The following is a 15,012-nucleotide window of genomic DNA, read 5'->3' as shown; positions in this document are numbered from 1 at the left end:
GGGGTGCTCGGAGGGGGGGGTGCTCGGAGGGGGGGTGCTCGGAGGGGGGGGTGCTCGGGAGGGGGGGGTGCTCGGAGTGGGGGGGGTGCTCGGAGTGGGGGGGTGCTCGGAGTGGGGGGGGTGCTCGGAGGGGGGGGTGCTCGGAGGGGGGGGGGGTGCTCGGAGGGGGGGGGTGCTCGGAGTGGGGGGGTGCTCGGAGTGGGGGGGGTGCTCGGAGTGGGGGGGGTGCTCGGAGTGGGGGGGTGCTCGGAGTGGGGGGGTGCTCGGAGTGGGGGGGGTGCTCGGAGTGGGGGGGTGCTCGGAGTGGGGGGGTGCTCGGAGTGGGGGGGTGCTCGGAGTGGGGGGTGCTCGGAGTGGGGGGGTGCTCGGAGTGGGGGGGTGCTCGGAGTGGGGGGGTGCTCGGAGTGGGGGGTGCTCGGAGTGGGGGGGTGCTCGGAGTGGGGGGTGCTCACACGGGAGGGTGCTCGGAGTGGGGGGGTGCTCGGAGTGGGGGGGTGCTCACACGGGAGGGTGCTCGGAGTGGGGAACGTGCAGGCAGTGAAGGGATTCATTCCAAATCCCAAGGGGCTGCTTTCCTACATTGCCACCTGTCAGTGTGTCTGACTGACTTTCCAATTCCCAGTTGACCAATCGTTGCCCTGGACCCAGCGTGCGACTGGAGGTGGAGGAACATGAGGCGTGGGACACAAGAGAGAGAGAGAGAGACAGAGAGAGAGAGAGAGAGAGAGAGACAGAGAGAGACAGAGAGAGAGACAGAGAGAGAGACAGAGAGAGAGAGACAGAGAGAGAGAGAAAGAGACAGAGAGGGAGAGAGAGAGAGAGACAGAGAGAGAGAGACAGAGAGAGAGAGACAGAGAGAGAGAGAAAGAGACAGAGAGGGAGAGAGAGAGGGATAGAGATAGAGAGGGATAGAGATAGAGAGGGACAGAGATAGAGAGAGATAGAGAGAGATAAGAGAGAGAGAGAGACAGAGAGAGACTGAGAGAGAGAGACAGAGAGTATGTGTGTGAGAGAGAGAGTGCAGGTGGGGATGCAGGGAAGGGGAGTTAGAGGAATGGTGGCATGGAGGGTGAGGGATAGGGTGGAATAGAGGCTGAGCAGGAGAATAGAGGGTGAACGGGGGAATAGAGGATGAGCGGGAAGGTGAGGGAGAGAGGGATGACAGCGATGGGAGAGAGAGGAGAGGTGGAGGGAAGGAGAGAGAGGGAAGTGGGGGGAGAGGTGTGTGTGAAAGGTTAAAATCTAATCTGCTTTTTACAATTTCTGATTCACAACTCGGTTAGGTTGGGGAGGGCAGCAGCGATGGCATTCCGCTACTTGCGGTAGTTGCCAAACTGAATGGCCATGCGATCGGTGACACATCGGAAAGCCGCAGGCTGAACATCCCAGTAGTTAACAGGATTGTCAAACAGGCTGATGCCATGGTAAAAGGCCTTCTTGAATCCAAACCCAGGGGAGCAAAAGTCATTGACGCTCACTTGCGAGATGTTGTTGGAATGAAGATAGACCACCTGGAAGGACACAGGAGCAAAGAGATCAAGGGTCATCAGCTGTCTCTGTAGAGAACCACAGGAGGTGGCCATTCAGCCCCTCTCGACTGACTGTCCCACGATGCGGCGCTCCCTCAGCACTGACCCTCCCACAGTGCGGCGCTCCCTCAGCACTGACCCTCCCACAGTGTGGCGCTCCCTCAGCACTGACCCTCCCACAGTGCGGCGCTCACTCAGCACCGACCCTCCCACAGTGCGGCGCTCCCTCAGCACTGACCCTCCCACAGTGCGGCGCTCCCTCAGCACTGACCCTCCCACAGTGCGGCACTCCCTCAGCACCGACCCTCCCACAGTGCGGCTGCTCCCTCAGCACTGACCCTCCCACAGTGCGGCACTCCCTCAGCACCGACCCTCCCACAGTGCGGCGCTCCCTCAGCACTGACCCTCCCACAGTGCGGCGCTCCCTCAGCACTGACCCGCCCACAGTGCGGCGCTCCCTCAGCACCGACCCTCCCACAGTGCGGCGCTCCCTCAGCACTGACCCTGCCACAGTGCGGCACTCCCTCAGCACTGACCCACAGTGCGGCGCTCCCTCAGCACTGACCCTCCCACAGTGCGGCGCTCCCTCAGCACTGACCCTCCCACAGTGCGGCGCTCCCTCAGCACTGACCCTCCCACAGTGCGGCACTCCCTCAGCACTGACCCACAGTGCGGCGCTCCCTCAGCACTGACCCTCCCACAGTGCGGCGCTCCCTCAGCACTGACCCTCCCACAGTGCGGCGCTCCCTCAGCACTGACCCTCCCACGGTGCAGCGCTCCCTCAGCACTGACTCTCCGACACCCGGGTGGCTGTAACCCCGGGGAGGGTGCTGGTAGGCCCCGGCGTCCTCTCACCTGGAGATATTTCATATCTGTCAGTCCTGCTGGCACTCGGGTCAAGTTATTGTGTTCGAGGTGAAGTTCCCGGAGACTGGGCAGGAAGGCCAGGCTCCCGTTCTCGATATCCCGGATCTGGTTAAAGCCCAGGCCCAATCTGGAAAGAGACGTTGAATGAAAAGAATCAGGGATCGAGAGTTCGAGAGGTTCCGGCATCCAGAAAACTGCTTAATTCCCTTTCCTTGTGAAATGGCTTCCTTACTGGAAGCAGCACTCACCAGATCCCTACCGTTATCCTTCCCCGGGGACAGTGCCGGTATAAAGGTAACATGCACAGGCACACGCACACACGCACACACACGCACACACACGCACACACACACACACAGACGCACACACCTCCCTCCCCACAGCACCTACTCCACACAAGAATGCAGTGGTTCAAGATGGCGGCTCTCCCATCATGCACCAAGGTTGGCCATTTTGGAAGGGAGAACAGAAGAACAGTTATATAAATGGAGAGAGGCTGCGGAAAGCCACAACGCAATGGGACTTGAGGGATACCTGCGCACGGAACACAGAAAGCCAGCACGCAGGCGCAGTGGGTCATTGGGAAGGCTCATGGAATGTTGGCCCTTATTTCAAGGGGGTGACTGTCTGTGCGGAGTCTGCACGTTCTCCCCGTGTCTGCGTGGGTTTCCTCCGGGTGCTCCGGTTTCCTCCCACAGTCCAAAGGTGTGCGGGTTAGGTTGATTGGACAGGCTAAAATTGCCCCTTAGTGTCAGGGGGATGAGCAGGGGAAATATGTGGGGTTATGGGGACAGGACCTGGGTGGGGTTGTGGTTGGTCCAAACTCGATGGGCCAAATGGCCTGTAGGGATTCTATCAGAATCGGGAAATCTTGCTGCAAATGTAGAAGGTACGGGTCAGACCACCTCTGAATCATTGTGAGCTGTTTTAGTCCCCTTATTTAAGGAAAGATATTGTTTCACTGAAGGCGGTTCAGAGAAGGTTCATGAGGATGATCCCTGGTAAGGGAGGATTGTCTTCCGAGGGAAAGGGTAAACAGGTTTGGACTCTGCTCATTGGAATTCAGAAGAATGAGAGGTGATCTCATTGAAGCAGAGAGGATTCTCAAGGACAAGACAGGGGAAACGCTGAGAGGGTGTTTCCCCCTTATGGGAGCGTCAAGGGCCAGAGGACAGAGTCTCAGGATAAAGGGGCTCCAATTTGAGGCTGAGATGAGGGGGAATTTATTCCCTCGGAGAGTTGAGAGTCTTTGGAACTCTTTGCCACAGAGAGCTGTGGGGGGGGAGAGTCCTTGTGTATGTTAAAGGCGGAGATAGGTTTGAGATCAGTAAGGGAGTCGAGGGTGACGGGGAAAGGGTAGGAAAGTGGACATTGGGTGGCACGGTGGCACAGTGGTCAGCACTGCTGCCTCACAGCGCCAGAGACCCGGGTTCGATTCCCACCTTGGCTCACTGTCCGTGCGGAGTCTGCACATTCTCCCCATGTCTGCATGGGTTTCCTCTGGTCCCACACTTCAAAGATGTGCGGGTTAGATGGATTGGCCATGATAAATTCTCCTAGTGTCGGGGGCGGGGGAGGGGTTAGCAGGGTAAATATGTTTTTATTTATTAATCACAAGTAGGTTTACATTAACACTGCAATGGAGTTACTGTGAAAGTCCCCTAGTCGCCACACTCCGGCACCTGTTCGGGTACACGGAGGGAGAGCTTAGCTCGATCCTTTTCCCGTACTTTCTGGTTCTTGGCCAGTGCAAGCACGATGGGCTGAATGGCGTCACTTTTTCCCCGTCCACTTCCCCGCGAAAAATAAAGCTCACGCTCTGGGAGAATCTGGGATTTTCCCGCACCTCCGGTCAGGGAACTTTGACCGAACATATCCTGTCCTGTGAGGGAGCGCAGAGAAGGTTTACCAGGCTGATTCCGGGGATGGCGGGGCTGATGTATGAGGAGAGATTGACTAGGTTAGGATTGTTATTCGCTGGAGTTCAGGCGAATGAGGGGGGGATCTCATAGAGACTTATAAGATTCTAACAGGACTAGACAGGGTAGATGCAGGGAGGATGTTCCCGATGGTGGGGGGAGTCCAGAACCAGGGGTCACAGTCCGAGGATTCGGGGTAGACCATTTAGGACGGAGGTGAGGAGACATTTCTTCACCCAGAGAGTGGTCAGCCTGTGGAATTCACCACCACAGGAAGTAGTTGAGGCCAAAACATTGAATGTATTCAAGAAGCAGTTCGATACAACACTCGGGGTGAAGGGGATCAAAGGAATTGGGGGGGGGAAGGTGGGATCAGGATATTGAGTTGGATGATCAGCCACGGTCAGAATGAATAGAGGGAAAGGCTCGAAGGGCCGAATGGCCTACTTGACCAGGGGAGGCAGGCGGTGGGGGATTCCCGAGCTGGTGACCATTACTCTGTGTGACCCTGACAGGGGGGGGCAATTGCCACAGCCTTTGCTGCCAGGGATATTTCTCCAACACCTCGACAAGGCCTTAACTGAAGCCTGCAGGGAAATTGTAACAAAACGTCAGGGGGGGCGGGGGGGGAGGGGGGGAGGGGGGGGAGGGGGGGAGGGGGGGAGGGGGAGGGGGGGGAGGGGGGGGGGCGGGGGGGAGGGGGGGAGGGGGGCATCGTTTCGTTAAAAAAGTCATTTGCGGGAGGTGGGTGTGGCTGGGTTCATCACCCACCCCGTACTGCCCTCCCTTCCCAGAGGGGAGTCTGAGAGTCGCCACAGTGTGTGTGTGTGTCTGTCTGTGTGTGTCTGTGTGTGTGTGTGGTGTGTGTCTGTCTGTGTGTGTGTGTGTCTGTCTGTGTGTGTGTGTCTGTGTGTGTGTCTGTCTGTGTGTGTCTGTCTGTGTGTGTGGTGTGTGTCTGTCTGTGTGTGTGTGTGTCTGTCTGTGTGTGTGTGTGTGTGTGTCTGTGTGTGTGTCTGTCTGTGTCTGTGTGTGTGTGGTGTGTGTGTGTTTGTCTGTCTGTGTCTGTGTGTGTGTGTGTGTCTGTGTGTGTGAGTGTGTGTGTGTGAGTGTGTCTGTGTCTGTGTGGGTCTGTGTGAGTGTGTGTGTGTGTCTGTGTGGGTCCGTGTGTGTGTGGGTGTGTCTGTGTCTGTGTGGGTGTGTGTCTGTGTGTGTGAGTGTGTGTGTGTGTGAGTGTGTCTGTGTCTCTGTGGGTCTGTGTGTGTGTGTGTGTGTGTGTCTGTGTGGGTCTGTGTCTGTGTGTGTGTGTGTGTGTGTCTGTGTGGGTGTGTGTGAGTGTGTGTGTGAGTGTGTCTGTGTCTCTGTGGGTCTGTGTGTGTGTGTGTGTCTGTGTGGGTCTGTGTCTGTGTGTGTGTGTGTGTGTGTGTGTCTGTGTGTGGTGTGTGGGTGTGTCGGAGGGGGGGGGGGGGGGGGGGAGGGCAGGTGTCACGTGTCGCCCCAATTGGGGTAAGCAATGGCAGATTTCCCCTTTCCCCAAAAGGGGACATTAGCGAAGCAGATGGTGGACGGGATTCTCCCACCTCGCCCGCGTGCGGGATTACCCGGATTCTCCCACCTCGCCCGCGTGCGGGATTACCCGGATTCTCCCACCTCGCCCACGTGCGGGATTACCCGGATTCTCCCACCTCGCCCGCGTGCGGGATTACCCGGATTCTCCCACCTCGCCCGCGTGCAGGATTACCCGGATTCTCCCACCTCGCCCGCGTGCAGGATTACCCGGATTCTCCCACCTCGCCCGCGTGCAGGATTACCCAGATTCTCCCACCTCGCCCGCGTGCGGGATTACCCGGATTCTCCCACCTCGCCCGCGTGCAGGATTACCCGGATTCTCCCACCTCGCCCGCGTGCAGGATTACCCGGATTCTCCCACCTCGCCCGCGTGCAGGATTACCCGGATTCTCCCACCTCGCCCGCGTGCAGGATTACCCGGATTCTCCCACCTCGCCCGCGTGCGGGATTACCCGGATTCTCCCACCTCGCCCGCGTGCAGGAGTACCCGGATTCTCCCACCTCGCCCGCGTGCAGGATTACCCGGATTCTCCCACCTCGCCCGCGTGCAGGATTACCCGGATTCTCCCACCTCGCCCGCGTGCGGGATTACCCGGATTCTCCCACCTCGCCCGCGTGCAGGATTAGCCGGATTCTCCCACCTCGCCCGCGTGCAGGATTACCCGGATTCTCCCACCTCGCCCGCGTGCGGGAGTACCCGGATTCTCCCACCTCGCCCGCGTGCAGGATTACCCGGATTCTCTCTCCCTCGCCCTGCGTGCGGGATTACCCGGATCTCGCCGTGTTGAGTGTGGAAAGACCTCCACTGGATCCTGTGGATTGGCCGACTCTTCCACAGTGTGGGTGTGTAGTTCACTCTCTCTCTCTCTGTCTGTCTCTCAGTCTGCCTCTGTCACTCTCTCCCTCTGTCGCTTGTTCTCTCTCTTTGCTAGTTATCTCTCCGTCACTCTATGCCTCTCTCGCACTGTCTCCCTCTCTCTCTGTCGCTCTCTCTCTCTCTCTCCTGCAGACGTATCGCAGGCTCACACCCCAATTACTTCACACAGAATCGATTATGAACAATCATTCTTGTTTGCCTGGGACCTACGGGGCCAGAATCTTAGGAGCAGAAGCTACAGGAGGCCATTCAGCTCCTCGAGTCTGTTCCCCGACATTCAGTAAAATGATATCTGACCTGAGGCCTAACTCCACACACCCGCCTTCGGAACCGATCCCTTAACACCTTTGCTTTAACAAAGATTTATCCATCCTCGGCCCTATCCTCGGATTGGAGGCAGGTTGCTAGCGGAGTGCCACAGGGATCAGTGCTTGGTCCTCTGCTCTTTGTGATTTTTATTAATGACTTAGAGGAGGGGGCTGAAGGGTGGATCAGTAAATTTGCTGATGACACCAAGATTGGTGGAGTAGTGGATGAGTTGGAGGGCTGTTGTAGGCTGCAAAGAGACATAGATAGGATGCAAAGCTGGGCTGAAAAATGGCAAATGGAGTTTAACCCTGATAAATGTGAGGTGATTCATTTTGGTAGGACTAATTTAAATGTGGATTACAGGGTCAAAGGTAGGGTTCTGAAGACTGTGGAGGAACAGAGAGATCTTGGGGTCCATATCCACAGATCTCTAAAGGTTGCCACTCAAGTGGATAGATCTGTGAAGAAGGCCTATAGTGTGTTAGCGTTTATTAACAGGGGGTTGGAGTTTAAGAGCCGTGGGGTTATGCTGCAACTGTACAGGACCTTGGTGAGACCACATTTGGAATATTGTGTGCTGTTCTGGTCACCTCACTATAAGAAGGATGTGGAAGTGCTGGAAAGTGTGCAAAGGAGATTTACCAGGATGCTGCCTGGTTTGGAGGGTAGGTCTTATGAGGAAAGGTTGAGGGAGCTAGGGCTGTTCTCTCTGGAGCGGAGGAGGCTGAGGGGAGACTTAATAGAGGTTTATAAAATGATGAAGGGGATAGATAGAGTGAACGTTCAAAGACTATTTCCTCGGGTGGATGGAGCTATTACAAGGGGGCATAACTATAGGGTTCGTGGTGGGAGATATAGGAAGGATATCAGAGGTAGGTTCTTTACGCAGAGAGTGGTTGGGGTGTGGAATGGACTGCCTGCAGTGATAGTGGAGTCAGACACTTTAGGAACATTTAAGCGGTTATTGGATAGGCACATGGAGCACACCAGGATGATAGGGAGTGGGATAGCTTGATCTTGGTTTCAGATAAAGCTCGGCACAACATCGTGGGCCGAAGGGCCTGTTCTGTGCTGTACTGTTCTATGTTCTATCTCCGATTTAAAATTACCAACTGATCCGGCGTCGACGGCCGTTTCGGGAGGAGAATTCCAAACCCTCTCCTCCCTGTGTGTGCAGCAACGCTTCCTAACGTCTCTCCTGAACAGTCTGGCCCTAATCTTCAGACAATGCTCCCTAGTTCTCGAATCTCCAACCAGTGGAAATAGTTTATCTTTATCTACCCTGTCTTTTCCTGTTAGTATCTTGAAGACTTGGAGTCTAAAACTAGAAGGCATAGGTTTAAGGTGAGAGGGGAGAGATACAAAAGTGTCCAGAGGGGCAATTTTTTCACACAGAGGGTGGTGAGTGTCTGGAACAAGCTGCCAGAGGTAGTAGTAGAGACGGGTCCAATTTTGTCTTTTAAGAAGCATTTAGATAGTTACGTGGGTATAGAGGGATATGGGCCAAATGCGGGCAATTGGGATTAGCTTAGGGGTTTTAAAAAAAAAAGAGCTGCATGGACAAGTTGGGCCGAAGGGCCTGTTTCCGTGCTGTAAACCTCTCTGACTCTATGATCATCCCATAACCTTCTAAATTCTAGAGAAAACAGGCCCAATTAAATAATTTCTCCTCATACTTAAACCCCTGAAGACCAGGTATCATTCCTGTAAACCTACGCTGCGCCCCCTCCAAGGGACAACCTCACTCCGTTGACACTTGCCTCGACTGAATCCTCGATTTAATCAGAAGTTATTTTTACTCGGGCACTCCCACGCAACCAATCAGCTCAGTAATCAAGGTCGCCGCCCTGGAGGGTAAAGAAACCAAGTCCATTGGCGGCCATCTTGGTGGCCCGGGGTGCCTGGGTAAGAATGGCCCAGAAGGCCAAACGTCCGGTCGTCACGAACCTTAACCCTGTACAACGACCTAACATTCTGCAGATGTGAACTTTGACCAGACACTTCCAGTCCCCCCCAAAAAAAGACTTATTTCCTGTCATTACGAAATTTGACCCTGTGGGGCATATCCACAAAAACCTAACTTCCTGCGGATGTGAATTTTGTCCCGGCACTTCCTGTCCTCCAAAAAAAACTTTACTTCCTGTCATAAGGAACTTTGACCCTGTCCACAAAAGCCTAACGTCCTTAGATGTTAACTTTGACCAGCACTTCCTGTCCCCAAAAAGAAGCGTGCTTCCTGTCTTTGTGAACTTTAACCCCACATTGCCTGTCCAGGAAACCTAACTTCCTGTGACCGTGAACTTTGACCCCATCCTTCCTGACCGAAAAAAAACCCTTATTTCTTGTCCTTAAGAACTTTAACCCGTGTACGTCTCATCCAGGGTAACATGACTTCCTGCTGAGATGAACTTTGACCGGGCACTTTGTTGCCCAAGAGAAGCTTGATCTTCTCCTCCTGTTTCTGGCTTCCTCTCTCCCGAACAACATTTGCCCATTGTCATTTGCTATGTAAACCATCACGCTGCAGTAGCGTGCTGTGACCTCCAGGTGGGGGGATTTATGGACTCCTCCAAACAACAGAGAACCGTGTGTTTAAAAAAAAATGCTTCACACATTGGCTGAGCCTGGGAAACCCCCCGGAGATACTCATTATCACTGATTGTTGAAAAAGAGAGATGCTGTCAAACTTTTTTGACTTGTACTCATCAGCACACATTCGCCAGGATACCAAATGTCAAAGTGGACAACCGTTTATACAGCATAAGAAAAGGATGCTGATCGGTTGACTGATTGGTTGAGGCGTCGCCCTGGAGAATGCACTCGGCAACACTTGTTCCCCAACGCTCCTCGACGGTTCGAACAAATAGGATGCCTGGGCACGGTCCTTTTGCCTGCAGCTGGGGAGTCCTTGCGTGCGAACACATGGAGCTCACTAGCACGTGTAAGTGAGCAACACTTGCGAGCCGGATGGTCAATCTTTGATGGGCAGTTCGAGTGACCCTCAGCGCACTCGGGATTGTTTGGTCAGGTGCTGTTCCGGTCGTGGAATGGCCTCGAAGATTAGGCATTGCCTTTCTGAGTTTTGTGTGCGTGCGGCTGGTTGGGTGCGGTTGGTACTCTGTTGACTGCGAGCAGACAAAGGGTGTTTGATGGTCGTGGGGCCTCAGGGGCCGAACCACCCGGCAACACAGCGTCATTGAAACTGATATAACACATTGCGGGTTTGTGTGAGGGGTGAGAGCACCTTCTAACGAACATATCGGACAGGCTCACCTGCTGATACTGTTGTATCGAATCAAGTCCTCCAGTTCGATGGTCTGAATCTTGTTGTGGTCCAAGTGAAGCTCGTGGAGTGTGTTTGGCAAATCTAAACGATAAAAGTATATACCAGTGATAAGGAAGGACTGTAGAAAAAGAGATAATCAGCCATGGATATCTAAGGAAATAAAGGAGGGTGTCAAATTGAAAGAAAATACAAAGTGGCAAAGATTAGTGGGAAACCAGAGGATTGGGAAATCTTTAAAGGTCAGCAGAAAGCCACGAAAAAAGCTATAAAGAAAAGTAAGATGGATTATGAGAGTAAACTCGCTCAGAATATAAAAACAGATAGCAAAAGTTTCTACAAATATATAGAACAAAAAAGAGTGGCTAAAGTAAACATTGGTCCTTTAGAGGATGAGAAGGGGGATGTAATAACTGGAAATGAGAAAATGGCTGAGGCATTGAACAGGTATTTTGTGTCGGTCTTCACAGTGGAAGACACAAATAACATGCCAAAAATTGATCACAGGGAGGCTATGGCAGGTGAGGACCTAGAAACTATCATTATCACGAAAGAGGTAGTGTTGGGCAAGTTAATGGGGCTAAAGGTAGACAAGTCTCCTGGTCCTGATGGAATGCATCCCAGGGTTCTAAAAGAGATGGCGGGGGAAATAGCAAATGCACGAGTGGTAATTTACCAAAATTCACTGGACTCTGGGGTGGTTCCCACAGATTGGAAAACAGCAAATGTGACGCCAGTGTTTAAAAAAGGAGGTAGATAAAAGGCAGGTAACTATAGGCCGGTTAGTTTAACTTCTGTAGTAGGGAAAATGCTTGAATCTATCATCAAGGAAGAAATAGCGAGACATCTGGATATAAATTGTCCCATTGGCAAGACGCAGCATGGGTTCATGAAGAGAAGGTCATGTTTGACTAATTTGGTGGAATTCTTTGAGAACATTACATGTGCAGTGGACAATGGGGAACCTGTGGATGTATCTGGATTTCCAGAAGGCTTTCGACAAGGTGCTGCATCAAAGACTGCTACATAAGATAAAGGTGCACAGTGTTACGGGTAATGTATTAGCATGGATAGAGCATTAGTTAACTAACAGAAAGCAAAGAGTGGGGATAAATGGGTGTTTTTCTGGTTGGTGATCAGTGACTAGTGGTGTGTCTCAGGGATCAGTGTTGGGACCGCAATTGTTTACGATTTACAGAGATGATTTGGAATTGGGGACCAAGTGAAGTGTGTCAAAATTCGCAGATGACATGAAGATGAGTGGCAGAGCAAAGTGTGCAGAGGATGCTGAAAGTCTGCAAAGGGATATAGATAGTCTAAGTGAGTGGGTGAGGGTCTGGCAGATGGAGCACAATGTTGGTAAATGTGAGGTCATCCATTTTGGTAGGAATAACAACAAAATGGACTATCATTTAAATGGTAAAAAATTGCAGCATGCTGCTGAGCAGAGGGACCTGGGTGTCCTTGTGCAGGAATCTCAAGGAGTTGGTTTGTTGGTGCAGCAGGTAATTAAGAAGGCAAATAGAATTTTGTCCTTTATTGCTAGAGGGATGGAGTTTAAAAACAGTGAGGTTATGTTGCAGCTGTATAAGGTGCTGGTGAGGCCACACCTGGAGTACTGTGTACAGTTTTGGTCTCCTTACTTGAGAAAGGATATACTGGCACTGGAGGGAGTGCAGAGGAGATTCATTAGGTTGATTCCAGAGTTGAGAGGGTTGGCTTATGAGGAGAGACTGAGTAGACTGGGGCTATACTCGTTGGAATTGAGAAGAATGAGGGGAGATCTTATAGAAACATATAAGATTATGAAGGGAATAGATAAGATAGAAGCAGGGAAGTTGTTTCCACTGGCGGGTGAAACTAGAACTCGGGGGCATGGCCTCAAAATAAGGGGGAGCAGAATTAGGACTGAGTTGAGGAGGAACTTCTTCACACAAAGGGTTGTGAATCTGTGGAATTCCCTGCCCAGTGAAGCAGTTGAGGCTACCTCATTGAATGTTTTTAAGGTAAGGATAGATAAATTTTTGAACAGTAAAGGAATTAAGGGTTTATGGTGAGCGGGCGGTAAGTGGAGCTGAGTCCACGAAAAGATCAGCCATGATCTTATTGAATGGCGGAGCAGGCTCGAGGGGCCGAATGGCCTACTCCTGCTCCTAGTTCTTATGTTAAATCAGTCAATTATCAGCGAGGCACAGGGGCAAGCACGCAGATTCAGAGGAGGCGGAGCTAAGCGGCGCTCCCTCAGCACTGACCCTCCCACAGTGCGGCGCTCCCTCAGCACTGACACTCCGACAGTGCGGCGCTCCCTCAGCACTGACCCTCCCTCAGCACTGACCCTCCCACAGTGTGGCGCTCCCTCAGCACTGACCCTCCCGCAGTGCGGCGCTCCCTCAGCACTGACACTCCGACAGTGCGGCGCTCCCTCAGCACTGACCCTCCCTCAGCACTGACCCTCCCACAGTGTGGCGCTCCCTCAGCACTGACCCTCCCACAGTGCGGCGCTCCCTCAGCACTGACCCTCCCACAGTGCGGCGCTCCCTCAGCAGTGACCCTCCCACAGTGCGGCGCTCCCTCAGCACTGACCCTCCCACAGTGCGGCGCTCCCTCAGCACTAACCCTCCCACAGTGCGGCGCTCCCTCAGCACTGAGCCTCCCACAGTGCGGCGCTCCCTCAGCACCGACCCTCCCACAGTGCGGCGCTCCCTCAGCACTGACCCTCCCACAGTGCGGCGCTCCCTCGGCACTGACCCTCCCACAGTGCGGCGCTCCCTCAGCACTGACCCTCCCACAGTGCAGCGCTCCCTCAGCACTGACCCTCCCACAGTGCAGCGCTCCCTCGGCACTGACCCCCCCACAGTGCGGCGCTCCCTCAGCACTGACCCTGCCACAGTGCGGCGCTCCCTCATGACAGGAATCGAGGGGACGAGCTTCAGGCCTAGATTCTGAGGCTCGTGCCTCTGGGTTCGGAGATATGAAGCAGTGATCTCTGACACACTGAGGTTGCCCCGGAGACTTGGCGCCTGGCTGGGGCCAGATGCACAGAGCTCCTGGGAGGCCGGGCGTGGCTGGGAAAGCTTACCTTTGGGGATTCCCGACAGCTTGGCCTCCGAGATGCGCATGTAATTCAACTTCAGCCCGTCGAAGGCGCCCGGCTCGAAGCCCCCATTGTCCAGAGGGTTGCCGCCCATTTCTGAAAGGGAAAGCAGACAATCGCGTGTGAGGGGGAGGGTGGATTCGAGATGCAATCCGCAGAGATGCCAGCGCATTGTCTACACTTGTATCACCAAGACCCACAATCCACTGCTCCCTGGCCCAGGATAAAGGCCGGCCATTTTGGGCCCAGGCTGGCGGAGAAATTCCTTCGCTCCGATGATTGGATCCCTGCGGAATTGCCAACCCCAGATGGGACTCAGCGGCCGGGCTCATTCGAGACGCAGACGGCCAGAGGGTTAAATCTCTAGAGTGAGATTTTCCCGTGCACTGAATCAGTCCCCGGCTTACACCGGCTCTCCCTCACATCCCCCTCCCTCACATCCCCCTCCCTCACATCCCCTTCCCTCACATCCCCCTCCCTCACATCCCCCTCCCTCAAATCCCCCTCCCTCACATCCCCCTCCCTCACATCCCCCTCCCTCACATCCCCCTCCCTCACATCCCCCTCCCTCACATCCCCCTCCCTCAAATGCCCCTCCCTCACATCCCCCTCCCTCACATCGCCCTCCCTCACATCCCCCTCCCTCACATCCCCCTCCCTCACTTCCCCCTCCCTCACATCCCCCTCCCTCACATCCCCCTCCCTCACATCCCCCTCCCTCACATTGCCCTCCCTCACATCCCCCTCCCTCACATCCCCCTCCCTCACATCCCCTTCCCTCACATCCCCCTCCCTCACATCCCCCTCCCTCAAATCCCCCTCCCTCACATCCCCCTCCCTCACATCCCCCTCCCTCACATCGCCCTCCCTCACATCCCCCTCCCTCACATCCCCCTCCCTCACATCCCCCTCCCTCACTTCCCCCTCCCTCACATCCCCCTCCCTCACATCCCCCTCCCTCACATCCCCCTCCCTCACATCCCCCTCCCTCACATCCCCCTCCCTCACATCCCCTTCCCTCACATCCCCCTCCCTCACATCCCCCTCCCTCAAATCCCCCTCCCTCACATCCCCCTCCCTCACATCGCCCTCCCTCACATCCCCCTCCCTCACATCCCTCTCCCTCACACCCCCCTGTTCAGATATCGGCACTGTCGCACCCCGCCCGCTCCCCACTACATGGCACACCCACACACACACCACCCCAACACACCCCAACCCCACACATACACCGCCCCCCCCACACAACCCCTCGCCCACACACCCCCTCGCCCACACACACACCCCCAACACACAACCACCCCCCCCCCCCCACGCCCCCCACTCACACCCCCTCCTCCACACACATCCCCCTGTTCAAATATCGGCATTGTCACATCCACTGCCACCCCCCAACACCCCCCTCACCACACATACCCCCCCCCAACACACCCCCCCCAACTCATCCCCCCCCCCACACAAACACACACACACACATCCCTCACATCCCCCTGTTCAAATATTGGCACTGTCGCACCCACCCCCTACCCCCCTCACACACCCCCCACCCCTCAACACACATACCCCCA

General features: G+C 54.8%; 1 protein-coding gene across 1 annotated transcript in view; it reads right to left on the bottom strand.

Annotated features, from left to right (window-relative positions):
* Nucleotides 1–1,164: 1,164 nt before the first annotated feature.
* LOC144487244 (biglycan-like) overlaps nt 1,165–15,012 on the bottom strand; it is a 136,114-nt gene continuing 122,266 nt past the window's right edge. The window contains exons 5-8 of the mRNA XM_078205328.1: nt 13,430–13,540; nt 10,341–10,434; nt 2,385–2,523; nt 1,165–1,511 (exon numbers count right to left, since the gene is read on the bottom strand). Of these exons, the coding sequence (XP_078061454.1) occupies nt 1,314–1,511; nt 2,385–2,523; nt 10,341–10,434; nt 13,430–13,540 (542 nt within the window). The 3' untranslated portion in view covers nt 1,165–1,313. The remainder of the gene's footprint in view (nt 1,512–2,384; nt 2,524–10,340; nt 10,435–13,429; nt 13,541–15,012) is intronic.

The sequence above is a fragment of the Mustelus asterias genome, unplaced genomic scaffold, assembly GCF_964213995.1.
Source record: "Mustelus asterias unplaced genomic scaffold, sMusAst1.hap1.1 HAP1_SCAFFOLD_668, whole genome shotgun sequence".
Classification (NCBI taxonomy): domain Eukaryota; kingdom Metazoa; phylum Chordata; class Chondrichthyes; order Carcharhiniformes; family Triakidae; genus Mustelus; species Mustelus asterias.
Note: the sequence above shows the minus strand (reverse complement) of the source record. Positions and strands in the feature narration are given on the sequence as shown.